This window comes from Mus pahari, chromosome 20 (assembly GCF_900095145.1).
Source record: "Mus pahari chromosome 20, PAHARI_EIJ_v1.1, whole genome shotgun sequence".
Lineage (NCBI taxonomy): Eukaryota > Metazoa > Chordata > Mammalia > Rodentia > Muridae > Mus > Mus pahari.
In genome coordinates this window covers 44,921,004-44,947,838 of record NC_034609.1, presented here as the reverse complement: position 1 = coordinate 44,947,838, position 26,835 = coordinate 44,921,004, and the positions used below count along the sequence as shown (strand labels likewise).

The window sequence follows — 26,835 nt, the reverse complement described above, 5'->3', positions numbered from 1 at the left end:
CAAGTGCACACACAAATCCCCTCTTCCCAAGTGCACACACAAGTGCACACACCCACCCCCCTCTTCCCAAGTGCACACACAAGTGCACACACCCACCCCCCCTCTTCCCAAGTGCACACACAAGTGCACACACCCACCCCCTCCCCACCCCAGAGGCAGTACTGCATTTAAAGACTCACATTTTATCTCTCACTTATGTGCATGTATAAATGCGTGTGTGTGCATGCAGTACCCATGGAAACCAGAGGAGGGCGTCTGATCCCCTCGAGCTGGAGTTGTAGGTGGTTGTGAGCCACCAGTTGGGGCTGCTGGCAACTGAACTCGGGTCCCCTTAACCTCTGAGCATCTCTCCAGCCCCAGCTCTCCATCTAAAGAGTATTTCAAGGTGCCAGCGTTTCCTCATCTCCACCAAGAGAGGTCTCTAGGGGGGGATCCCCAAGGGGCCTATGGCATCCTTCAGAGGTACTCCCCAGCCTTCACCAAGATGGCCTGAATGTCTGCCAAGGATGCCATGGGCAGTTTCTCATTACACCCTACTGGATGAAGCCTGACCTGTAGGTTCAGAATGAAGCCACCTGTGAGACCCTCCCCAGCCATCAGGAACCAGCTTCTTAGACTCTCTGTCATTTCCACGGTAACAGTGATGCTCCCAGGATGAACCCATTCTGCTTTGTCATGGCAGCACAGCCCTTTGGTGGCTCTCGCCGGACCCAAAGCTCTGCCAATAATTTGCCACCTCTTCAACACTGGCCTCTGGTTCCCTCTTGGTCCCCACGTTCTAAGGCCATTGGGAGGATGTAGAAGACACAGACTCAGGCTTACAGCCTGGGTGGTAGCTTGCCTTCTAGATGGCCCTGCCCTGCCTCCATCAGGAGACAACAAGAGTCAGTGTTCAGGGCCGAGGCAATGAAGATGGGGCCAACCACAGACCTGGCCTCACACCATGGGCTCCATCCTCACAGGGGGAACCTTTGCTTAGAGGGCAGCCTGCCCTGGCCTTCCAGCAGTGACAGTAGAGTTGACAAAAGGTCCCTGCTATTCTCAAGGTCAGAGTCTAAGAAGCTGGTTCCTGATGACTGGTGAGGGTCTGGTGCCTCCTGTCTTTCCTGTCAGCCACACTCGGGCCAGACCCCACAACTTGGCCTGTGCCAGTAATCTAGGACTGCCCAGGGGGAGACAAAGGGGCTTGGCATACCTGTATATGCTATGCATTGTGGGTCCCACACTATGTGGAGGTCGCCTGGGAGGGGGAACAGCCAGCAACTGGACTCATTCTCAAAAGACTCTGAAATCCCAGCTGTGTAAATACAGAATTGGGGCCCATCTCATCTTATGGCCATGCCACCAATAAGGTAACAGGACTGGGCCTTCTCTGTGACCTTAGCTATGCAGAAAACAAACCTGAACCCAAGCAGCCTCTGGGCTTTCCCGACACACGCAGACCACTGTGTGCCAACCCCTGTACAGCTTTGCACGCTCTCACTCTGGGGAAGGCAGGCCAGGGGCAGGCATTGGGAACAGTACGGCTCCTCCGTCTTAGACGAGGGAACTGAGGCTCAGAGAGAAACACCAACCACAGGGGTTCTCCCCCGAACGCACCTAGGTCCAACACTACCTCCCCGTTCCAGGGAGACAGCATCACCCAGTGTTTCGTGGCATCCACACAGACACTGCCGTGGGCCCCACGTCCCCATTCCTAACACTGGGGATCTGGCTGCACGAGACATCAGGTCTGTGGAAGATCTCCCATGGGTCTCAGACGTTCCTCACTCAAGAACCTGTCTGAAGCGGAGCATGGTGACGCACTCAGAGGCAGGGCTAGGCAGGGCTCTCTGCCTTTAGCTCCAGCCTGGTTTACATAGTGAACTCCAAGGAAGCCAGGGCTGCATAGGCCTTATTTCAAAAAAAAAAAGAAGAAAAAGAAAAAGAATCTACCTGGTACCTGACAGGGCTATCGCAAGCGCTCCCAGCCTCTGAACTGTCCCATATCCACCAGGGGCCCCAAATACAGGGCAGACAGCAAAAGGAAGCCATTGGCAGTTTGTTCACTGGATGCCCGGGATGTAGGGCGCACACATCAGCTTTCAGCCAGCACCACAGACTTCTGGCTGCCGCTTCCCAGCTTTCTGTATGAAGTAGTATGTTCACAACAAAACATATGGAGTTTATCAGGTTCCTAAAATCCCAGGTGAACAGCCACACCCATCACTAACTGTCACTGCGGGGTGATGGGGTCAGTGGGGTAAGGCAGAGCAGTGTCTGGCCTTAGAACTGAGGTAGAAATTCCGCCCTTCTTTCTGTCTCTTAAGAGTTCTTGTGTTCCCCTCTAGACCACAGACATGACAGGGGACAGGCGTGTCTCACCGCCAGACCTCAGCTGACACCTGTGCTCTGTACTGCGATCCAAGTTTTCTAGAACCAGCAAACCTTCCATCGCTACAGTCCAAAGGCGGAGTGGGAACTTCCTGGATGCTCAGCCGGTGCCTGAGAAGTTTTCCAGATGGACACATATCCCCTGAGGCCACTGGATCAGGAGACTGAGGCCTGTACAGTAAGTGGCTGCCAGCCCCCAGGCTTTCAAGCTGGGAACGACAGAGACTTCTGGCTTCTAACACCACCTGAGGCCTTCTGTAGCCGGAGAGGGAGACAAACATCTACCTCTAAGGTCCTGACAAGAAGCTAAGCAAGGTCCGTACCGCCAGAGTTCACCCTGGGGAGCCAATGCGTTTATTACGCTTCCTTACAGAACCTGGGTAGGGGTTACTAAGAAGAACGTAGGTGCTCTCCCCAAAAGGCCAACACCAGCATAGGTGCTGGCTTCCACATAACCACACAGATGGAGCCCCTGTTCCTGATCTTCCTCATCTATATACGCTAGTCCCGCCCCCAAGACTGAGAGGCCATGTGCAATTAGGGCAAAAGAACAGGCCGCTGTTTGGCATGGGGGTGTGTGTGACTACTCAGATGAGGGAGGTCAGCAATCAACAAGCAGACACTGGTGATCTGGTGTAGAGGGTGGCAGTTTGTCTCAGATGATAACCCTGGGCATCACCTTCACAAAGCCATCGAAGAGGCGCATCATGATGGCTCAGTGGTGAAGAGCACTGCCTGCTCTTCCAGAGGTCCTGAGTTCAATTCCCAGCAACCACATGGTAGCTCACAACCATCTCTAATGGGATCTGATGTCTTCTGGTATGTCTGAAGAGAGCGACAGTGTACTCATATACATAAAATAAATAAATCTTAAAAAACAAAAACAAAACAGAGGTGCATCACAGCAGAGCCCAGGGGCACCAGGATAAGCTTTGGGCTTCCTACCGGGCAGCAGCGGGCAGCAGCCTCAAGCATGAGACTGTGGCTCCTGTGGCTCCTGGGCTCCGCCGTCTGCAGCCTCTCGGCCTGGCTGAGCGGCCCAGGCTCCTACACTTGTTTGTGGTTTTCAGGGAACCATCCCGGAGCACTTTCTCCAGTTCTGGGGCTTGCACACTACAGTGACACATACACACTGTGAGAATACCACACAACGCTCACCCACAGCCACAATGGTACCCATTCCTCAGGGCCTGGTAGTCCATCTAAGCCACAAGTTTAATGCCCCATAGGCTGAGTGGGGCCGCTATCGGCTCCAAATGCCAAACCTCGTGTGAGCCCCTTAGCTGTTCTGTTTCCTTGGAAGAGGTGTCTCCTGAGGGTGCATGAAGGACCTTAGTCATCGATCTGGAATATTGAGGCACCTTCCAGCCTTCTCCTGTGTCCCTGAAACAGGGTGTCTCATACACTAGATAGCCTTCTCTATCTGTCGACGGTATACAGGAATGAAACATATTTAGACACATAGAGACAAGAGGCATCCCCTCTGTCTTCAGCCTTATGACCCCTCCAGCCCTCTTTTAGAGGAAGCTGCAGGTTCCCAACCCCCTGCCCCACCCATGACCACCTTCTGAGGGCCTCCAAGGAACACCAAGACCCTGTGGGGGAACCAGATAAAAGAACAGCGTGCAAGCCTCACGCTGGGCACAATATGGATGGGCAGAGCAGGTCATGAACCAAAATGCAGGTTCTGCAGGACACCCCCCCACCCAACCCTACCTGGACGCAGCGATCTCGGCTTTCTGCTTGGCGATGGTGGCCGCCCTCTCAGCTGCCTCCACGGCCCGGTCCACCTTCTCCCGGATCTTGCTGGCACGCAGTGGGATGAGATTCTTGCGTTTGCCGCTCACGAGCACGTTCTGCTTATACTTCCCCTCCTCCTTGGTGCCGTCGGGGAAAGTCATGCACCCGTACCCGTGCCGGCGGTTGCTGACCCACTCGCCCTCATACTTGAGCCCGTCCGAGCGCTGGCTCACACCGAAGCCCGAGCGTTTGTCGTTCTTCCATTCGCCCACGTAGGTCTCGGTGGTAGTGGCGTCGATGTCGTCCTCGATGACCGCCAGCTCAGCCTCGGCCTCGCCCAGGCTGATGGTGGAGTGGATGTCGCTGGCCGTGGAGCTCACAGTACTCATCCCCGCCTCGCTGCGGAAGGAGCTCTGCTTGCTGCGCTGGCTGGCCAGACTGCTCTTGGACTCAGACTTGCGCAGCTTCAGGCCGCTCAGCAGCGAGCGCCGGAACAGTCCCTTCTTCTTGCTCTTGAGGATCTCCGAGTCACTGTGGGCCACCAGCACGAAGCCACCACGGGACACAGCCGGGCTGCCGGCCACTGCCGGGGAGGCGTCGGGGTGCAGCGCCGCCCCGTTGGTGTGCTCGCTGCGCAGGGAGTTGATGGAGGTCCTCAGGGGCGAGCGGATGACTGCGGCCATGCCATAAGGGACACTCTGCCGCACACCGTAGCCCTGGCGCATGCCACCAACCCATTGGCCCTGGTACGTTCCTGGGGAGACAAAGGAGAGAGGAGTGAGTTCCTGAGGAGGGATGTGGGTGGCGGGTATGTGGAAGCGCCACATTCACCTGCCCCTCCCAGAACCTCTTTGTTGTTGTTGTTGTTTGGGGGTTTTGTGTTTTGTTGTTGTTGTTTTGTTTTGTTTTTTCAAGACAGGGTTTCTCTGTATAGCCCTGGCCGTCCTGGAACTCACTTTGTAGACCAGGCTGGCCTCGAACTCAGAAAGCCACCTGCCTCTGCCTCCCAAGTGCTGGGATTAAAGGCCTGCGCCACCACGCCCAGCTCAGAACCTCTTTTTGAAGGTAAAACCCAGGTGGGTTTACCTGGGCGCAGAGGCAGAGGGCCACAGTGAGGCTGTCCACTGACCTCACTGATGGGATGTTCAAAGGGACTGCCTCCCATGGCTGGATTCTGAGACTGGGCTGGGGTCTGATACAGAGAGGTAGAGTCCAGTGTGGCCCTGGGGAACCTTCAGAGAGAGGTAACAGAGAAAGGAAACGTGGCTTGCAGAAGGCTGGGGGCTGTGAGACTGGTAAGGGCAGAGGTTCACTTTGGGAAGAGCAAGGTCCCTGCTGCTGCTACTGAAAGTGTCCCAGAAGGTTTGCCAGCAGTGGGGACAGCCCAGAAGAGCATCAGGTGCATGGGGAAGGGACATTAAAAATACCTGACCACAAATACACTGTAGAACTTGGGAATACAGAAACTTACTCCCCGTACACTACACTGTGCGCAGAGGTCCAAAATAACCCTGGGTTAACAATTGTCAGCTTTGTGGGAAAGCCATGACATGGAAAATTAGACAAGAAGGACTGATGTCAGTATACCAGAGTACAGCCTGGATACCACAGAAGTCAAAGCAGCCAGTTCCTCCTGCCCCCCCAGTTCCACACAGGGGTGAAGCCCTGGGGACTGGGACAGGAACACATAGCTTGTGCCTCTCATTGTGGGGTGGGGGTGGGGGGCATACTTCCATTCTGGGTGATGGAGATGTTCTTTCTAGTGTAGTATAGATGGTGACATGTTCAATGCCACCAAGAATCATGGCAAAAAGCGTCATGATAAGGTGGCCCTTGGGGGCTGAGGCAGAAGGATCACCCGAGCCCAGAAATCCGGAGCTAACCTGGGCAACACAGTCAAACAAGAAAAGGCGGTTAAAACTGGAAAGTAAAAATGTGTGCACACTGTATGCACGCGAGCGTGCATGTCTGTGGGTGTGTGCAGGTGTGCACACCTGTGCGGAGGTGAGTTGGTGATGGCTGTCTTCCTCCACTGCTGTTCTCCACGTTGTTGAGATTTAGTTTCACTTTCATTTTATGTGTGTTTCCCTGCATCTACAGCTGTGCACCACATGCATGCAATGCCTGCAGATGCCAGAAGAGGGCAGCAGATCGCCCCGGAACTGGAGTTACAGGAGGTTGTGAGCCACCTGGTGGGGGTGATGGGAACTGAAGCTGGGTCCTTTGGAAGAGCAGAAGCAGGGTTCACTCTTTTTTTTTTTTTTTTTTTTTAAATTTTATTTATTTATTATATGTAAGTACACTGCAGCTGTCTTCAGACACACCGCAAGAGAGCATCAAATCTCATTATGGATGGTTGTGAGCCATCATGTGGTTGCTGGGATTTGAACTCACGACCTTCAGAAGAGCAGTCGGCGCTCTTAACCACTGAGCCAACTCACCAGCCCCAGAGTTCACTCTTAACCACTCTCTCCAGACGTTCTTCTTCTTCTTCTTTTATTTTTTAAAATTCATTTATTTTTTCAGACAAGGGTCTCTCACTAAACCCGGAGCTCACCAATTCAGAGGACTGATTAGCCAGCAAGCACCAGGGACCCTTCTGTCTCCACCGCTCAGTGCTGAGATTACAGGCATTGTACCATACGCCTTGCTTTGTACACAGGTGCTGGGGTTGGCCTCAGGTTCTCACACTTGTGTGGCAGGCACTGTACTGTCTGAGCCATCTCCTCAGCCCCAAGACGTTAAAAAGGCACTAAAACCAGCAAGGAGACATTCAGAACCCCGCCTCCATCTCTCTCTGATATCACTCTATGACTGAGGGCAAGCTTCTGGACCCCTTCGCCTTCCCTACCTGCAGAACAGGCCAGTTGTCCTCATAGTGTGGACCTAATCTGGATTCAGCAGAAGAGCTAGCTCATCACACTGGGAAGTGACCTTCTAGCCCGCTGCAGCAGATGGGTACAGGCTGGCGCTGGTATCATTCTGAGGTACCACGTGTCAAACCAAATGATTTTGACACAAATTTTGAGTCTCGCGTCTATTTTTTTTTTTTTTTTTGAGACAAGGTTTCTCTGTGTAGACCAGGCTGGCCTTGAACTCAGAAATCTGCCTGCCTCTGCCAAGTGCTGGGATTAAAGGCATGCGCCACCACTGCCCGGCTCGTGTATTCTTAAGACACAGCAGCTTGGCATCTTTCTTCTCCGATGTGGAATGTCTGGGAGTTCACAGCAGCTGCCTCCTCTAGCCCCCTATTCTTCCCTACCCCGACCATACTCCCTACTCTGTCACCCAGCCCCATTCCTTATTTACAGACCTCAGAGATAAACACACTCCACTGACAGGTATGAGCCACATAGCGCCACCTAGGGTCCACACACTGTCATTACTCCCATATACCTTCTCCAGAAAGCCCCCAAGTTCAGTGGTCCTGGCTTCTGTATCACAGAGTGTCTCCTTCATCAAACTGCACCCAGCTAGCTCCTTCAGGTCAAAGCAGCTCATGTCTCTCCCCAGTCACACACCGGCCATTTGGACCACCCGCTGCACTGACCCAGAACAGTACCAGGTCCCTGAATGCTAACCAGGCACCAACGCCACACTGCAGGCGCCTAGCTCTCTATTGATGTGTGGCTCTCAGCAGAGGACAGATGTGCATAAAGTGCCCATCTGCTGAGAGCTTTAGGCAAATCTGCTTAAAGCTGTGGTTCCTTGGTAAAGCATAACTGGTGGCTTAGAGCCCAGTCCAGTGATAGGACACACACTTAGCACATGTGAAGGTCTGAAATCCATCCCCAGAATTACATAGAAAGAAAGAAAGCAGGCGTGATGGCTCGTGCCTGCAATCCCAGTCCTTGGAGGCTGAGGCAGGAGGATGACCACACTTCTGAGGCCAGCTTAGCTGTAAAGTAAGACTCTAAACAGACGAGAAAGAAGGAAGAAAACTCGGCACGCCAACACAGCAGGGTTCCCCTCTCTGGATTCACACACAGGGTGGGGTCACGGAGGAGGGACAGGGTGCAGAGGGTCCTACAGAGAGCATCATGGAATCCACCTCACCTGGAGGCAGGGCGGTTATAATGTGTCTTCAAAGCCAGCTGTGAGCCTTCAGGGGAACTAGCTGACCCAGGAACCAGCACTTTAGGCCATTACCACAAAGGGTGGAAGACACTGGTCTGAGGGTGGGGTAGGCACCTTCCTCGGGAGTGGAGGAGCCCGAGGAGCAGGCTATGTGATCATCCCCCTGCAGTCACCCCTGCAAGGGCCTGCCACCTGGTCTGTAGCATCCTCGTCCACTTGGAACAGGGAGCCTGCTGCCCTGCAGCCCTCTGCCCGCAGTGGGATGCTCTAGGTGGCTGGGAGGACCGGGATGGGAGCTGTCTCGGCCAGCTTGTGTGTGGCACCGAGGGCTCAAGCTGTGATTTGTGGGCTTCAGCCAAGAAGTGATTTTCCCAACCGTTCCGGGTTGGGGGGAAACAGCGAGTCCGTGCCACTCAGAGTAAAGAAGACACCAGGGCACTGTCACAGTGGGGGATCGTGCCAGGCAGGCCTCTCAAGTGGCCACAGTGGCCACAGCAGTGTTGTCCCTGAGGATGGATTCGAGACGAGAAACACAATACTCTGGGGCCCCAACTCTGACCACGGAGTCAGGATTTCAGAGGAGACGGGGTGATTCCTACCATCGGAAGAGCGTCCCAGTGTCTAGGGACTCAGGCAGAACAGGGAGCTTCTTTGCGCCTTGCATAGCACATTTGGTTACACCATGTTCTAGAACCTTCTTTCCTTTGCAGTAGACCTCTTTCCACTATTAATAAAGGTTGTATAACAGTCTGTTGCATGGATGTCTTCTACCACAGAAATCACCACTGGGTCTGACCTACGTCATTTTTTGTTTTACTTCGTATTATTTGTTTTTTGGTGCTAAGGACCAAATCTAGGGCCTTGCACATGCCAAGCACATGATACACACTAATTAAACCATCAGCTATTTGGCATATATATATATATATCTCCTGGTCTACATAAGGAGTTCTAGGGCAGCCAAGGCTATACAGAGAACTCTTGCCTTGAAAACAAAAACAAAAACAAAACAAAGGATACACTGCCCAACAGACAGAAGATAAGAGACTAGGATACACTGTCCAAAAGGCAGAAGACACAAGTCCAGGATACACTGTCCAACAGACAGAAGACACAAGTCCAGGATACACTGTCCAACAGACAGAAGGACAAACAACTACAACAGCCAAGTTTCCCTGGTGTGAAACTAGGTCCCCACATGGCACAAATTCTGAACAAAATTCACTTTCCATTTTCATTAAACACCAACATGCCAATCAAGTGATTAAGCCACAGAAATCTGATCTCCCAGCATCCTTTCTCAGGGAGCTACTGCAGAAGGGGATCCACCAAAACCAGGAAGGAACCTAAGGAGGAGGCAGGCACAGTGGTCAAACGGGAACCCTAGAGGGGTGCTCCAGGATGCCTGGGAGGAGGGACCAACCTGTGAACAGACTTGGATGTGTGTGGTTATAGACAGAGACTCTGAGGTTTCCCTTGAGAGCTTTTCTTATTGGGCACCTGAAGGGTCGGGGAAAACTGATTTAAATAAAATAATGCAATTAAAACAGAGTCGATTGCTCAGTCAGACTGTGCATGGGAAATGTACAACGGGGAACATTGCTTGGCTCAGCAGTAATAAAGCTTCCAGTTGCAAGGATGGGAGACACTGAGTGTGGATTCAGCTTTTAAGTTGTGCCATAATGCTGGGATGGCCAGGAGTGGGGAGGAGGGGGAGGGGGAAGGAGGTGGGAAGAGAAGGGCTGAGCAGGGCTGGGCAGGGCTGGGCAGGGCTGGGCAGGGCTGGGCTAGGCTGGGCTGGGCTGGGCAGGGCAGGGCAGGGCAGGGCAGGGCAGGGCAGGGCTGGGCAGGGCAGGGCAGGGCAGGGTCTGAAGCTCTCTTCTGAGGTAGGATGTTGAAGATTTGACACCAACTACATATTTAGAAAGGCAGAGGTCAGCCTCTGAAGGAATGTGGTATCTAGCTGAGAACTGTGGCATAACTGGGTGTCACGACTTACCTGAACTCATGGCACTGTCCTGGGTCAGTACTTACAGTCTTCATAAGCTGGGGTACATGTGATCTCAGAAGGGATTAGAGACAGGAAGAGGAGGGAAGGCTGTCCCGAGGAAAGGGGGCACCAGGGAAGAGTCGGACAGCATATGGAGGAAGCAGGACGGGGGCCAGTTTGAAGGACATGTGCCTCATGCTTGCATAAGAAGCACGGAGTTAGGAGCGAGGGTCAAGGGCAAAACTGGAGCCCAGTGGGGTCTTGAACACAAGCCCATCCTCACTCCATGCTGCCTGAATGAGAGGTCCCACGAACAACACGGGGGCAGTGAGCTTGAGGAGGCACCTGTGTGGTCCACCTCAGCCTGGGGAGGACAAGCCTGAGGTGCAGTTAGCCATGTGAATGACAGTCTACACCCTAGTGGCTGGAGCTTGTGGACTCTGTAGTGGCCCTTTTCTCTTCACTGACCACTGCGCTGGAGTAGCATGGAGACACTTTTCATTGTCCTAGTACAATTACTAACAGGATTTTCACAGAAGTTTCAGGTTTAGAGAAGTACAGTGTGTCCTCATGGAGGTCCCCAGAGTCTCTGTGTGTCCCCATGGAGGTTTCAGGGGTCTCTGTGTGTCCCCAGGAGGCCCCCAGGGTCTCTGTGTGTCCCCATGGAGGTTTCAGGGGTCTCTGTGTGTCCCCAGGAGGTCCCCAGGGTCTCTGTGTGTCCCCATGGAGGTTTCAGGAATCTCTATATGTCCCCAGGGAGGTCACCAGGGTCTCTGTGTGTCCCCGTGGAGGTCCCCAGGCTCTCCCTGTGTGTCCCCATGGATTTTTCCCAGGGTTTGTGTGTCCCCAGGAGGTTCCCAGGGTCTCTGTGTGTCCCCGTGGAGGTTTCAGGGGTCTCTGTGTGTCCCCAGGAGGTCCAAGATCTCTGTGTGTCCCTGTGGAGAACTCCAGAGCTCCAGGTGCCCTTGCATCCTTATCAGTCTTCCTCAGTTGCCTTCTCTCTGATGGAATATGGGATGCGGGCAGCTCAGAACCTCAGGGATGGAGCCCTGGCCTTCAGTGGCCTTGACTTTGCTCACTCTGTACATGGCAGGATGTGACACTCAGCACCCAGGATCCAGGAACTCTCAGTGGGCAGCTGGCATGGCTCAAGGGCTGGGCCACAGGACATGGAAGGATGACAGAGAGCGGCCTGTGCCAGAAGAGGAGAGCTCAGAACTCACTCTGGGTTTTCGTACCACGTGCTTGGTGACCCAGCCTTCCTACCACCTCACACCTTCCAGACACAGGTGGCCCTGATGAGGGCTCCGTTTCCAGAACTCTCGTAGAAGTTGAGCGAGATGTGGCAGGTGAAACTCCTCTAATAGTTCAACCTCAAGTCGCCCTGTGATGAGCTATGGTCTGGATTGGGGCCAGGCGTTAAAGGTCAGGTCCATAGCAGGGAGCTGTAGGGAAAGGGCAGAACCTTTAAGGCCTTGGACGTGTCCCTTGAAGACTTTAATGGGTCCCATGGCTGCCTCTTCTCCACATTGTCCTCTATAAGGCAAATGGTGCTCCCACCATGGTATACTGCCTCCTCACAAACCCAAAGGCACGGCGGCCAATCACGGACAGGAATCCCCAAGCTTTCTCTCTATATATACTTGAGTAATCTCAGCTGTTTGTTACAGGAAGTAAACCACCACGCCTGATGACCTAACCCACCAGAAAAGAAAGCCCAAAGCATACACATCTTGAACCTGAACGCTAGCTATGAAGGTTCACAACAACGATGCCTACAACGGACCAGAGACAGAAACAACCAAAACATTCTCCACTGAAGGACAAAGAGGGTGTGGTCTATCTTGGTAACAGAATATTACTCAGATGTGAAACAAAACAAAGATCTGACACCTGCTACCATGTGGATGAGCCCTGGACACAGGAAAATTAAGTGACAGAAACCAGCTGCTCAAAGCCACCCCCAGCTTGGGCATATCCACAAGACAGAGAGGATGGCTGCCAGGGCCGAGACTGAATCGCAGAGGGTTCATTGAAGGATTGTTGGGTACAAGGTTTCTTCCTGAGATGGTAAAACTGCTGGACCATTGCCTGTGTTGATGACTTATGACTCTGAGAACATTCTAGAAACCACCAAGCTGAAGAACACCTTAAATGAATGTACGGTGTACCATGTAAATTTTATGTGGATAAAACTGAGGGTTTTTTTGTTTTGTTTTGTTTTTTTAGATTCCTTTATCTTATGCATATGGGTGTCTTGCCTGTATGTACTTCTGTGTACCATGTGTGTACCTGGTGCCCACAGAAACCAGAAAAGGATGTCAGAGCCTCTGGTACTGAAGTTACAAATGGTCATGAGCTGTAGGGCGGGTGCCTGGAACCGAACCTAGATCCTCTGCAAGAGCCATCTCTCCAACCCCAAACTTAGTTTTTTGTTTGTTTTGCTTTCAAGCTGTGGGTCAGGGCAAACTTGCTCCATCTGTAGCCAGAGGGATGCTGGGCCTTGGGTGGGCTTCATCAGGTTTGAGGAGGCAGCAACAGCCTTCTTTGGCCCTGACCAGGGGTGAAAGGGTCCTGCCTCTTTTGCCGGCCATTAAAATCCCCCATCTACCCTGAAAGTGGGAATAAACAGAGATTCCCTGTTCTCACATATTCACAGCCACTCAACCCCTGTTCTGGGACTGACCCTGTTTTCCCAGGTCTCGACTTGAAGCCAAGCCTGTGGCTGTCCCTCATGGAGATGGCACGTCCAGTCCCAGGGGATACAAACAACCCTGCACAGCATTGCACGGGTGGCCTGACCTGGCTGTGAAGTTGGGGATCAGCCTCACACCCACCCTGCCGGACATTGCAGTGGCCAGCCAAGGAGGTCCAGGGTCAAGGACAGCAGAGGCTGTACCCTCCAGCTGCCTCTGCAGGTGTCACGGACACCAGCCTGGGAGAGGGACACCCGTGTGGAGGAGCTGAGGGGCAGGGCGGCTCTGACGAGGGAAGTTAGAAGAAAGCCTTGCTCTCTAGCAGCCCAACCTAGACATCCCCAGGCACAGTAGCCACTGGTTACTATCTGAGAGGTACAAGGGATTGAGTGTTCTCATGGACAGCTGAGCTCAGACTCAGCCAGGAAGAGAGAAGGAAACAGGTGGACTTTCTAGAAACTTCCCCCAGTTATGAAACTGGGGTACAGAGACCCTGAGGACCCCTGGAAGGGGCTAAGGAAAGAAGGAGATGGGAGGGGGCAGAGAATAAGCCTGAGACAGCTCTAACCCCATTAGCAAAAGAGATCAACTGTCCACCTAAGAGCCTGTGCTATCTCCCCCTCCTGCCCCCCCCCACCCCATCAATGTCTCTCTAGATGTGAACTGCCTTTTAGAGTGTCAACTGCAGACAAGGTCACCCCGAGATCAGGAGAGAGCGAGAGAGCAAACAAGGAGGTCACTGTGCCACCCACAAACACCAACCATCTCTCCCCAGTAAAGACGAAGAATGCACGTTCCCCAACCAATCACAGCCCTGTTCCCCACAGCCCTCTCTAGAGAGCTGTCTCTCTTTCAGACAGTGAACCCCACTGGCTTAGGGCCTCCCCCAACACCTGCCCCCCTGAAGCCCAAGTCCTTCAGTAGCTCTCTATAACACCCCCCTCACTCCAGGAACAAGCCCCAAATCACCCATGGGGTGTATCTGCAAGACTGGGCCAGGGGAGGTCTGGGGTTTTCTAAGGAGGGACCTTTGTGGCTATAGGAGGCCTGGTCCCCTCTCGGAGACAGATCAGAAGAAGAAAAGCCTGGGGCAGGTCAACTGTAACGCCGCCAGGCCTAAGCCGATCAGCTCCTGACTTGCAGAAGTCACGAATCTATCCCAGGGCTGCCCCTGAGAGACTAGTTCAGTTTCCCTACCTCAGCATTACCCATCTCCCCAGGTCACCAGCCACACATGGGATCGAGCAGATGGAACTCTCTAGAGATTCAGGCCACCACCTCCTGGGGCTAGGGCCGAGATGACCCTGTGGGCAGTGGGCTACATTCCCTGGTGTTGGAGGAGCCAGTTTCCAGGGAGCACTAATAGCACTGAAGAGCTCTTTCAGGGGCTGGAAACTGAGGCAGGCAGGCAGGCAGGCAGGCAGGCAGGCAGGCAATGTCATGAAACAGTGGGGCGCCCAGCTCGTAGCCTGAGGGCTCCAAGGCTGTACTGGCAGCCTATGATACCGTGGTCCACAGCTTCATCTCCAAACCTGTCGTGCTCCTCCATAGCAGGCAGAGATATTACTAGGCTCTCAGCCATAGAAACACCAGAAAATACAGTGTGGAGGGAGAAATTCAAAGTGGGGTCTTGACAGGAGGACCTGGGTCATCTAACTCCCAGAACCCACCTCTACATCTGTGTCTTCTCCCCCTCCTCCTATGTCCTGTTCCCTAACGGGTTGAAAACTCCCCAGGGCTTATGCATCTCTTCTTCTTGCTCCTTCGTCTAACAGGACTTGATGCTACAAGCTACCTCATGGTCCGGCCGGTGTTACTGAAGCCCGCCCCAGTCCAGTTTGCTGCATTTTTCTCTGAGATACATAGTTAAGCCTGTGGTCCCCAACATGGTACAGTCACTGGGGCCCTGCACAGAGATGGCCAGGCAGGAGCCTGGGCTGTTTTGGTTCTAGCAAGGGAGCCACCAAACACTCCCTGAGGTGCCACAGGCTCCTGCTGTAGGCGAGGAGGCCCAGTAGCCCCTCCCACCAGCCCTGTTTCTCCCACCCAGACTCTCCATCCCAAGTTACTCCCCCAGACGACCTTCCCCAGGTCACAGACACCACCCTGTCTCCACCAACACCCAACAAAGAATCAACATGGGCTACTCTAGAGCGACCAACAGCCATCCCCGGAGCCAGCAGGTTGTGTGTCACAGGCTCTGAGGAGAGCCACAGACCCTGACAAAGACTAAGCAGTGACTCTGCTGAACACCCACTGTGTGCCTGCCCGGCACAGTGCTGGGATCTCTGGGAGAAAGAAAACGACCCCGAGGAGATCTCTGGTGGTCTACCTTCTTCCCAACCAGCACTCTCAGATACCATCTACAGAAAGCCCTAGAGTCGAATAATTACAAAGTAATGGGGTTTAAAAGCGGGCAAAACCCAAACAGGCAGTGCAGAGGTCAGACATCGTGGGTAGCACAGACAGGACGTGCAGGGGCGCCAACACCCAGCACCGAAGGATACATGAACATAACCACAGCAAGACACATGGGCCAAGATGGCTGCGTTCAGAAGGGCAACAGTATCGGGTAGGGGCGAGCCTGGGGGTGGGGATGGGGTAAAGAAACCCTCACCACACCGAAGACAGGAATCAGAGACAGCACACAAGTGGTCAGCTGGTTCCTCACCCCACAGGACCCTGAGAATCCACTCCTGGGAACCCTGAGAGAACTGAAAATATACATCCACACAGAGTCACAGCAGAAATGCTCACTGCATTCAGAAGGTGGGACCGGTGCAAAAGCCCAAGAAAGGAACATGTGTTCACCAAACAGTGGAGTGCTACTAGGACAGAAAAAAAAGGAACGAAGAATGGGTACCGAGGAGTGAGAACGCCATGCTCAGGGAGGGGGCCAGTCACACAGGGACACGAGTCTGATGTCACATGTGCACATGCAATGTCCAAAGTTGGCAAACCTGGGAACGTGAAGCAAGCTAACTAACGGTCACCAGGCATGAAGAGAGTCGCAGAGCTGCAAAGTGTTCCAGACGGCTGGTGGTGCAGATCTGTGATCCCAGAACTTGGGAGGCTGAGGCAGGACAGCCTGAGCCACAGCGAGACCCTGCTCAGTTGTCAGAGTCCAGACAGTGGAAGAACAACAGCCCGAGGTTTCAGTCCCCAGATCCCACTCGAGTAAGCCAGGCATGGAGGGACCTACTTGTTATCCTTCCTGGAGTGGCAGAGACAAGCTGATCTCTAGAGTTCTAGGCCGTTCAGCCTGGCCAGCAAGGCCCAGCCCTGTGAGAGACTCTGTCTCGTATGGAACACGATGGTACCTAAGGAGGAGCCCCTGCAGTTTGCTTTGCCTGTGATGCACATGCACCGCTGTGCATGCACACAGACAAAAGAGAGGAAAAGGGGTTAGACTAGTGGGGGGACTCCAACTGTGAACACACTAAGAACGCGACCGTGTTCACTGAAGAGAACGAATTTTTACGTGAATTATAGCTCAATAAAGTTATTACCAAAAGTGTTATCAAATGCCATTTTCTGCCTCTCAGGGTGCAAGCCCGCCACACGCAGGTCTCTGAGCGTGCCTGAGGGGCCGTAACACCGACTCTTGTGGTTTCCTGTTAGGTTACTGGGCTAGCACACTGACCAAAAGCAACTTGGGGAAGGGAAGGATTCATACGGCTTACATTTTTCTGCCACATCTATTGCGGAGGGAGTTCAGGGCAGGAACCCAAGCAGCACCCACAGAGGTGGAATAATGTTCACTGGCTTGCTCTACATGGCTTGCTCTGTCTGCTTTCTCATAGCACCCAGGACCACCTTCCCCGGGGTGGCACCACCCATAGTGGGCTGGGCCCTCCTACATCAATCATTAATCAAGAAGATGCCTCTCTACAGGTTTGCCCACTGAACAGCTTAACAGAGGCAGTTCTTCAATGGAGGGTCCCTCTTCTCAGGTGACTCCAGTTAGAGTTGAAAACTAACCAGCTTGCCTGCCTTAGGCAGTTCCACCTGGCGCTTCCCAGCCGTCCTCTGTTGGTAACTGTCTTAGTTAGGGTTTTACTGCTGTGAACAGACACCATGACCAAGGCAACTCTTATAAGGACATCATGTAATTGGGGCTGGCTTACAGGTTCAGAGGTTCAGTCCATCATCATCAAGGCAGGAACACGGCAGCATCCAGGCCGGCATGGTGCAGGAGGAGCTGAGGGTTCTACATCTACATCTGAAGGCAGCTAGGAGAAGACTGGCTTCCAGGCAGCTGGGATGAGGGTCTTAAAGCCCATGCCCACAGTGACACACCCACTCCAACAAGGCCACACCCACTCCAACAAGGCCACACCCACTCCAACAAGGCCACACCCACTCCAACAAGGCCACACCCACTCCAACAAGGCCACACCTCCAAATAGTGCCACTCCCTGGGCCAAGCACATTCAAACCATGACAGCAACTCTTCTTGCTAGGGAAGCTGGCCAGGGCTCTTCCTGAAATGCCCACTTCCCCCTCCCAGGGGCAGGAAACGGGACAGCAGTGTGTGAAGGGGCTCTGCATAGAGTACAAGCAGCCTGTCCAGGCAAGGCTATGTCCCTGGCTCAGTCTTTCCAACCTCCGCAGCTTATTGGAGCATCTGTTGCTCATTTGCAAAATGAGGTGGAGGGTTTCCTTCTTTCCCTACCTGAAGGCTAAGCGCAAGGGCCTGGGAAGCTTCCAGAATGTTGCTGATGCAACCCAAGTCAGGAATACTCAAGACCGCACCGCTGAGCTGGGGGCCAGAGGTAAGCTCAAGAAAGATGCTGAGCACCCTGTGCTGTGGGGAAGGAGTGGGGTGCCCGGCAGAGGCGACAGATGTAAGAGTGGGAACATGACTTCAGTTCCTACTCCCTACTTTCAGACTTTCTCTCCTGGAGGGATCTCCTGACTCTGACCATCTCCCTGTCTCTATCCTTGCTGTGCAAGGTGAGACCCATGAGAGCCAGCCAGGCCAGCCATTTGTGGAGAGCACAGGGTTCCTCTCTGGGGTTCTGTGAACCCCTAGAAGGGCACACGGTACCGCGAGTCTGCAGAGGCCTGCATGCTTTCTGCCAGGGAGTGAATGGTTTTGTCAAGGGGCTCAGTGTTTACAGGACAAAACCCTACCAGAGACCAGCCTTCCTCTGCCAAGCTGACCCTGTGCTACAGCGAAGCTGACCCTGTAGCTACAGCTCCTCAGCTCTCTGGTTCCGTTCCTATAAAGGAAGGGGTGGCTGACCCATGATCCTCTCTCAGGAAGACAGGGGATGGTGGCGGTAGTGTGAAAACCAGTTGGGTCCAGCTGTCCATCAACCCCATGGCCCTTGCTTTTCTAACTGCTTTGAAGGGTGTCTTCGTTAGGGTTTACTGTTGTGAACAGACACCATGACCTAGACAACTCTTATCAGGGCAACATTTCACTGGGGCTGGCTTATAGGTTCTGAGGTTTAGTCAGTGATCACCAAGGCTGAATTGTGGCAGCATCCAGGCAGGCACGGTGCAGGAGGAGCTGAGAGTTCTCCATCTTCATCTGAAGGCAGCTAGGAGAAGACTGGCTTCCAGGCAGCTAGGATGAGGGTCTTAAAGCCCATGCCCACAGTGACACACTCACTCCGACAAGGCCACACCCACTCCAACAAGGCCACACCCACTCCAACAAAGCCATACTTACTCCAACAGGGTCACACCTCCAAATGGTGCCACTTCCTGGGCCAAGCATATTCAAAACACCACAAAGGGCATAGTATGCCTATGCTTTCTTACAGTTTTGGGGGCTCTTGGCTGTGAGCATCAGCTCTGCCCCACTTTGGGTGAGGCAGTGCATCTGGTCACAGACCTGTGAGTAGGAGGTCATGGCAGTGGCTGCTTGCTCCCTATTCAGGCAGAGAGAGAGAGAGAGAGAGAGAGAGAGAGAGAGAGAGAGAGAGGCCCCAAAGCTGGCCTCCCTGGTGCCCTGGGCTATTCCTAATCCAATCAAGTCTACGATCAAAATTAGCCAGCACAGCCACAGAAAAGGCCACCTGCAGATGGTGGCAGAGACCAAGCCATGGCCACTGTGAATGGGACTGTCCAGTCTACTTTGCTTGTATTATTGGAGGCCCCTCTGCTCCTTCCTGAAGCACAGAGCCAGAGTTTAACAGTTCTGTCCTCCACAAACATCCTGGGGCCCCCTGCTTTCCTCAAACACCAGCCTGGGATGCCACTCCCTAAGTCTGAAATCCATCAGGGATGGATGGACTCTTGGGTTCTGATGAAAGCTGGAATAGTCTGGACCAAAAGGGCTTCCCAGGAGGCAGGCACCAACCTCACCTGGAGAACCCATGGGGCATCCAGGGTCCAAGCAACGGTGTCCCACAAAGCACTCCAGACAGACTCAGTGCTCAGCTGAGATGTGAGCACATCAGGACACAGGTCACCTGGAGAACACACAGGCTGTCTCACAGGTCAGGGACCACACGTAGTGATTCTAGTATGCAGCAGGGTTGGGAGGCACCTGGCCAAGCTGTGGTTTGCAGAGCACTCCCTGGACTGGCACCAGCCTTGCCTGAGCCCTGTTCTGAGTGATGTCCCAGCCCAGAAATTCAAGAAGGCTAACCATCTGTGTTCAGGCACACCTTCTGGGTGGTTTCTGCACATTGTTGGCCTCAAAGAGGAGGCCCATGCTTGGCTGGCCAGCACCGGGTCTTGGTTTTCGAGAGAGTGTTTGCACCTTCAAGTCCCCTCCTGGTTCAGGTGACTACCTGTGACATTGTTGGGAAGGGCACCTGCTGAGCAGAAGGAGGTCAGTGCCTCACTGGAGTCTGGGAAACTCGGGGAGTGGGAGGAACAGAAGGTTCTCATGAAGGCAGAGTGAGGAGTGAGTGGGAGATGAGGCAAGTGGAGGGCATGTGTATGGGGTCTTCCCAGCACAGTTGGGACCTTTCTGCCCTGGGAGGTCTCCTCTGCTCCCTCAGGATGCTCGTGGAACTCTTGCCTGTGGGACTTCCCTTCAGCACCCCTAAACTCTGGTAGGACCAGACTCCAAATTATATTCCATGTTTTACATCTGTGTCCAGACAGCTTGCTTTTCCAGGGAGTCCTATCACCCTATTTCTTGTTTCTAGTCTTTCTTTTATCGTGTCCTCTGTTCCTGCAAACCACGCCCTGCGCACAGCCAAGCCCAGCCAACAAATACAGCCAACTACAAGGCAGGCCTTGTCGCTGCACTGCACCGTGGCCTGGACACAGCAGGATCTCCATGAGAGGCTCCCGACAACCAGCTGCTTCCAGCCGAGGAGGGCAGCCCTAGAGAGGTGGTTCTCACACAGGCAGGGAGAGGGCCACACGCCACTCTTTCCAGCACTCTTCAAGGAAAGAGAGCTTGCTCGTCAGAGGTCCAGAACCATCTCCAGACACGTGTGCATCTCACTCTTAGGGCATTAACACTGTTATTCGTTCACCAAGTGCCGCCATTCTTCCTTAACTCAAATGCCGGTTGTCCAAGCCAGAAACAAAATACTGTAACAGATATGGTAGGCAGAGGCCAAGGTAAGGCTGGCCGAAGACATGCATCTAACAGTGATGTTTGTACACGGACACTCCCAAATGTCAGAAGGAAATGGGCATCAGGTACAAGGGTGAAAGAAATTAGATGTCAAGTCCAGTGATTGACCACTGAGTGAACGCCACATGCTGGCAGTCCTTAGTCCATGGCCACCAGCAACATCCCTTTATAAGCCTTTCTACAGTGACAGTGACAGTCCCTGTCTGTGCTGTCCACCACAGCTGCCACTGTTCCATGGACCACAGAGCACTTGAGGTGTGGCAATTGCACCAAGGAGCTGACTCCTCAATTGCATTGCATTTAATTAGATTTAAATGCAAATGGTTGCATGTGGCTAGAGTCCAGTAGGGTGGACAGGACTGTTCTAGGTGATTAATCCATTAAGGCCGATCTAAAGAGAAAGCACAAGATGCTCTCTCTCATCGGCCACCACAGACAGAGCCATTCTTCCATCTGCCTTCTGCACCCGGCCACATTCCATGAACACAGCACGCAACCTAAAATGGGAGGAAGGAAGCCTTTGACTGCGCGTAGGGCAGCCAGTCTGTCTGCAACCTCACCCAGACTCACCCCGACAGCACTGGAAGAGGAGCAGAGTGTAGCACAGGGTGAGACAGAACAGCAGCCGGAGCATGGACAGTGGACAGAAAGGTCGACCCACACTTACAAGGCACAGAGCACACAGGAGAGTTTCCTCTTGAGCCCACTGGGTGTGGCCTGCGAAAGTCACATGCTCAATTGTGCCTGATCAGAAAGCAGAGGCGCTCTCCAAGGTCCTGAAGGGACCTTTTTCAGGAACCCACCCAGCTCAAATGGAAATCCTGGACAGAGCAGGCTCAGTGGGTAAACAAACATGCCTGCTGACAAGCCTATGATTTGTGCTTATTCTGTCGGACCCAAGGAGGGTGTCCTCTGGCCTCTAGACCTATCCTGAGGCACGTACACACCCACACTTGTCCATACTTGACAAACACACACAATAATGTTAAATGTAAAACCTGGTAAGCATTAAACAAAAGGGATTTTTACTTAGGAGGCAGAAGCAGAAGAATTTCTGTAAGTCTAGCTCAGACTGGGCTAATTATCGGGCTAGCCTGGGCTAATATTGGGCTAGCCTGGGCTACTCAGTAAGTCCCTTCTCAGAAGAAATGAAACACGGTAACTGACAAAAAAAGACCAGAGTTCTATACAGTGTTGTGACCTCCGTGGCTAGCATGGGAGGGGGCTACTGTGGAGGACATCTGTAAGTACAGTCCACCAGTTACACTGGAAATTGTGGAGTCCTAAGGTGCTGAGGAGGACTGACACTAGAAGTATCTCTTCCAGAGATAGCCCAGGTCCTCACAGAGGGCCAGTGACATTAACACCCAGGATTCCACACTAGGTGACGCTCTCTCATGTCCCCAGTGCCAGCAGTTGAGGCTGAGGTGGGGGAAGGAACACTCTCATGAACTCTTCTTTCTCAGCTATAACTGGAACAAAGAACTATAGTCATTTGCTCTGTCTCCTTTCACCTGATGGAGCCTGCCAACGTCCCCCTCCCCCCCCCCCCCCCCCCGCGCAGTGAAGAGAGACCGCAAGATGCACGTAGGGGTGTGTGTTCCCTTCAGAGCCAAGCATCTCCAGGTGGAGTATCTGTGTAGGGATGTGCCCTTAAGCCAGGTCCTGGATTTAAATGAAAACAAAGGTACCCAAAGCTTTCCTCATAGCCAAGGAGGAAAGGTAGTTTAAGTAGCCAGGCATGGTAGCACTCAAGAAACTGAGGCTGGGGCTGGAGAGATGGCTTAGTGGTTGGGAACACTGGCTGTTCTTCCTAGAGACCGGGGTTCAATCCCCAGCAACTACATGGTGGCTCACAACTGTCTGTAAGTCCATTTCCAGGGGATCTAACACCAATGAACATGATATAAATTATTTTTAAAAAGAAAGAAACTGAGGTAGGAGGATCACCAGTTTAAAGCCATCCTAAACAACTTAGCAAGACCTTATCTAATATCTATATATAAATATATAGATATGTTCTATACACACATGCACACACACACACACATTTTTAAGTAAAATAAGAGGGTTGGGGACGTAACTTGGTGGCAGTGTCTAGCCATGATAGCAAGGCCCTGTGTTCAAACCCTGGTGCTGACTAAAAGAAAAACACAGCGTATGCTGTCTGATATCAGTTTCCCTTCACAAAGGGGCAGCAATGCCAGAGGCTTGCGTTCAAAATGGAAACAGCTGCACCAGCTTCTCTTCAGAACTGTGTGCATGTGTGTGTGTGTGCACACACGCTCGCACACACACACATCCATATACATACAGGGTGTTGGGGATTCCAGCCCTCAGCTATGGAGAAGCAAACATAGCCAAGAGGTACATGAGGCTTTGGAGGACCGGGTGGAAGATCCACGGGTGGCAGGTGTATTGTGTGCGCATGAGTGCGCAGGCGCCTGGGTGGATCTGAGTTCTGACTGTGGGTGTGTGTGATGTGTGTGGGCTGTGGAATCTGGGCCGGTGAACGGGACCTGCTCGTATGGGGAGTGGGGAGGCCGGGGCGTACGGTGACTCATCTCTCAGAGTGTGGGAGGGTTTATCTGGGAGGGGGTGACTTTTTGGTCCAAGACATCCAGAGGAAGCCTTGTTTATCTTCAGAAGTAAGGAGGTCCCCGGGCCTCAATGGAACGGCAGCAATGGCTACTACAGCATACGTCTGCCTGCACCCAGGGGTGCTGCCCCCAACACGGGGAAAGTGGATGTGGAGGAGAAGACAGCAGGCAGTTCACAATCAGAGTTTATAGGAACAGGAAGTGAAGAAAAGCTAACTTAGAATCCCACCTCTTCCCAAGACTTGCTGCGCTGGTGTTAGAGACACAGTAAGTGTCACCTGTCACCTCCGACTCTCACCTGCATGGCCACCTCCTCAGTCCTGCCTGCCTGATGGCTCTCCTGAGAGTTGTTAACATTATGTCCTCTGCATACCGTGAACTGTGGGGATGAAAAGACGGCCCACCTCATTCCTGGCAGAGCCGGGAACTCCGACCTCAGTTCATCTTCACCCACTCCACAGTATTATCCCTTTACGAAGACGAAGAAACAGAAACTCAAAGAGGCTAAGCCACTTGCCCAAAGTCACACAGCAGAGCCCTGGCAAGGTAGGGCTTCAAGGCCAAGTGGTCAATGCCCAAAAAGCTTATACTCCTGAAACCCTGACCCCATGTCCGTACAACTGTCAAGAGTGGCTCACTGGGCTCGCATCAGGAGCAAGGCCACACTGTGCCTGGGGGTAGGGGGCAAGCTGGAGGAGGCCTTGGCAGAAGTGTCCCCTGTCGAAATGGATTCTGTACCAATTGCAGCCTAATGTAGAATACATTTTCCATTCAAGACAACGGCCACTTCTCCAAGTCAGCCTTGGACGCCGAGCAAAAGTTGTGGAGTAGGGTTGATGTCTGCCCCGAACTCCCAGCTCTAGGTAAAGCCATAGCTGGGACTGCTCACTTGAGAGAACCAGCCGTCCTCAACCGAGGACCCTGGCACCCCCAGGTAAGGGGACAAGGTACCCAGGCCAGGGCCCGCTGCTGCAGTTGGCCACAGCCCACCCAGGCTTCATTGAATGGTTTCCCCAGGGTCTAAGTCCTCCATGGTCACCCCTCCCTAACGGAAAGCTAATTCTGAGCAGAAAAAATGGAATGGGACACCTGTACCTGCAGCCCAGAGCGTGGAGGCGGGGGGGGGCAGTTTAATTTCAGTCATGCTATGCCAACATCCAAGAGAGAGAAAACGGGTCCCGAAGCCCATTTCCACAAGCCTACCTCTCTGCCGTGCACTCCGGGGGAAGGGTTAAGGACTGCAACTTCCTTGAAGGGTTCAGGGCAAAAGGAGCGCCCCTGTGCAGAGCGAGGTAGCAAGAGGCAAGGGGACTCTGCCACAAGAGTGGGCTCTGAACCTCTGCACACACACATAGCTGTGGTCTCGGTGGTTTCCCATTATAAAGTAGACCAGACCGGGCAGGATTTGGGGACAAGGAAATACCGCAGGAGGTCAAAGTTTAGGGAGCACCCGGTGGAGGCAGATGATCCTCAAGGAATCAGCTAAGGGGTAACCTAAGCACTCCAGGCCTCAAGTCCCTGACAGGCTCCGTGCCTGTTCCCAGCTCCCCATGGGGAATTACTAACTTCCTCCTAAGCGAACACTCTGGGATGATCATGTCTGCTTGGCCTGCTCCAGGGTTCCCAGAGCTTAACATATCTGGCCACAGTAAGTGCTCACTAAATATCCGTTGGTGGCAAGAAAGAACTTTTTAGGCCAATAGAGATAGCTGTAGTGTGGGCGGGCCTCAGCTCAGGGTGGGTCCCACCCTCAAACATTCTTCGATTCTCCCCTCCCTGAAGGTCCAGTCAGCCCAGGGCACCAAGATAGCTCTTCCAGAGCAGGTACCTTTAGAAGGCAGTTTTGATGAACAACCTAGCCAGAGATCCAGGTGACAACTGCCCTGGGCCACCCTTGCCTGCTAAGGATCCCTGCTGGGAGCACCAGGCTGCTGGACCACCCGCCGTGGTCACCCACACCTGCTGTAAGGACCTAACCAACAGTGCATGTGTGAGTATGTGGCTACACGTGTGTACACACACACACACACACACACACACACACACACACACACAGAGGCCTGGAACCTCGGAGGGCCTCAATGCCCCAGGGTCAGGGAAACTCTCCAGCCCCATCCAAGAAAACAACAGTACAGGAAAGGCCTCCTGGGACCAGGGCTGGGCAAGGCGCAGACAGGCAGGAGCATTATATAATTAACTGCCCAGACTCCGCCTCCTCTTCGGATAATAACGAACCCTGTCTTTCAGTTGCATAAGCCAAAATAATAATTACTTTCCAGCCCTCATCACTCCTAGATGTGGCCGGGAGCAGGTGCTGGTTTCAGGCAGGAAAACACACAGAGGCTCAGCTCTCTATCCCCCCCGCAGAAGCCCAAGTCATTGCTGCGGCTCTGCTCCCTTCCCAGGCATCCGTGCAGAAAAGCCGCCAGGCCCAGAGGGAGGCAAGAGAACAGCCTCTTGGGATAAGCGCCCCGAGGGGGAGGGGACCACCAGGCAGAGTCTGCTTTAGGGTCTGACTTCCAGGACCTATAACTATTCCAGGGGTCTCAGCACTGCTGAGGTGTGGTGACATTGGAGTGGAGGCTGCCAAGCCAGCCGGGACTTCTGAACAGAAACCATCACACTGGCAGTTGCCTGGCTTCCGGCACCGGCTCTGCCCTGACTGTGGTGGCATCTTACACTGGAGGCGCAGAGCGATTCCCTAAACTAAAGGTGAAAATGATTCAGCCACTGAATGGCCAGATTCCTGGGCTCCCGCTAAACAGATGGGCCTCCTCCCTCCCTCCCTTCAGCAGCCTGCTTCGACAGCCTGTGTCCAACCACCTAGAAGTTTATTGCCTTGCTGTTTGGTTTGGTCGGCATCCCCCGCCTCTGGCGCTCCCAGCGCTCCCTCTCCATTGGCCTGGGCTGCTTTAGGACTGAGGGAGGCCCTGGACACCGCAGGAAAACAAGAAACCGATGAGGGCCTGACTCTGGGGATGCCAGGAAGGCAATACCAAAGGAGGGGAAGGGTCTACCTCCAGCCCCCTCCAGCCTTGGCAGGTCCCAGAGGTGGCGGAGGACCCGGCCTGGCCTTCTGGCAGGTGCAGATCTCTGGCCTGCTCCTCAGGATATGCTGAGACTTTGGCTCGGCTGCTGCGGCAGGGGCCGGGCCCTGCCGCTGGAGAGCCCCCAACCCTTCCTTGGGTTGGCCTGGGCCACTGTCCCCATCAAGCGTGAGGCAACCTGTGGCCAGGGGCCCGCTGAGGCCTCCTGGGAATCTAGGAGATGCCCCAGGAGCCCACAGCCCAACTGGAAGGCGAGGCTCAACTTCCCGGGAGATAAACAGAAGGAGAAAGAGGGGGACGGTCCCCATTCCTCCCCCGCCCCCGCCGCCCGCCGCCCGCACCTACCTCCATCCGAGTAGGTCTCCGTGCCGTAGCCATCCTGCAGTCCGTTGCTCCAGGTCCCTTCGTATTTGGCTCCGTTGCCCGTGCACTCCCGCACCCCGTAGCGCCCCTTAAATCCGTGCGTCCACTCGCCCTTGTACACCCACTTCCCCTTGCTCTCCAGGCCGATGCCGTGGCGCTTGCCCTGCGCCCAGGTGCCTTGGTACGTGTTGCCGCTTGGCCAGGTGTAGACGCCCAGCACCTCGAAGCCGTGGCTCCAGGAGCCGGTGTATTCGCCCTGGCCCTTCGGGCCGGTGCAGACGCCATGGCCGTGCGCCTTGCCGTCCTCCCAGCCTCCGCAGTAGGACCCTCCATCGTCAAAATTAAACCTACCCCCACTGGACATGCATGTAACGCGGTTTGCGAATCCCGCAAGCGG

At 53.8% G+C, this 26,835-nt stretch overlaps 1 protein-coding gene across 2 annotated transcripts in view; it reads right to left on the bottom strand.

The window, feature by feature from the left end:
• The window catches only part of Jph3 (junctophilin 3), a 59,438-nt gene extending 32,609 nt beyond the window's left edge, over nt 1–26,829 (bottom strand). Inside the window, exons 1-2 of one of the 2 annotated variants that reach the window (XM_021220584.2) lie at nt 26,421–26,829; nt 4,090–4,867 (exon numbers count right to left, since the gene is read on the bottom strand). In XM_021220584.2, coding sequence (XP_021076243.1) covers nt 4,090–4,867; nt 26,421–26,802 — 1,160 coding nt within the window. In that variant the 5' untranslated portion in view covers nt 26,803–26,829. Of the gene's footprint in view, nt 1–4,089; nt 4,868–25,568; nt 25,852–26,420 lie in introns of those variants that run through there. The other variant, XM_029532626.1, reaches the window with a different exon arrangement.
• Between the last annotated feature and the right edge of the window lie 6 nt (nt 26,830–26,835).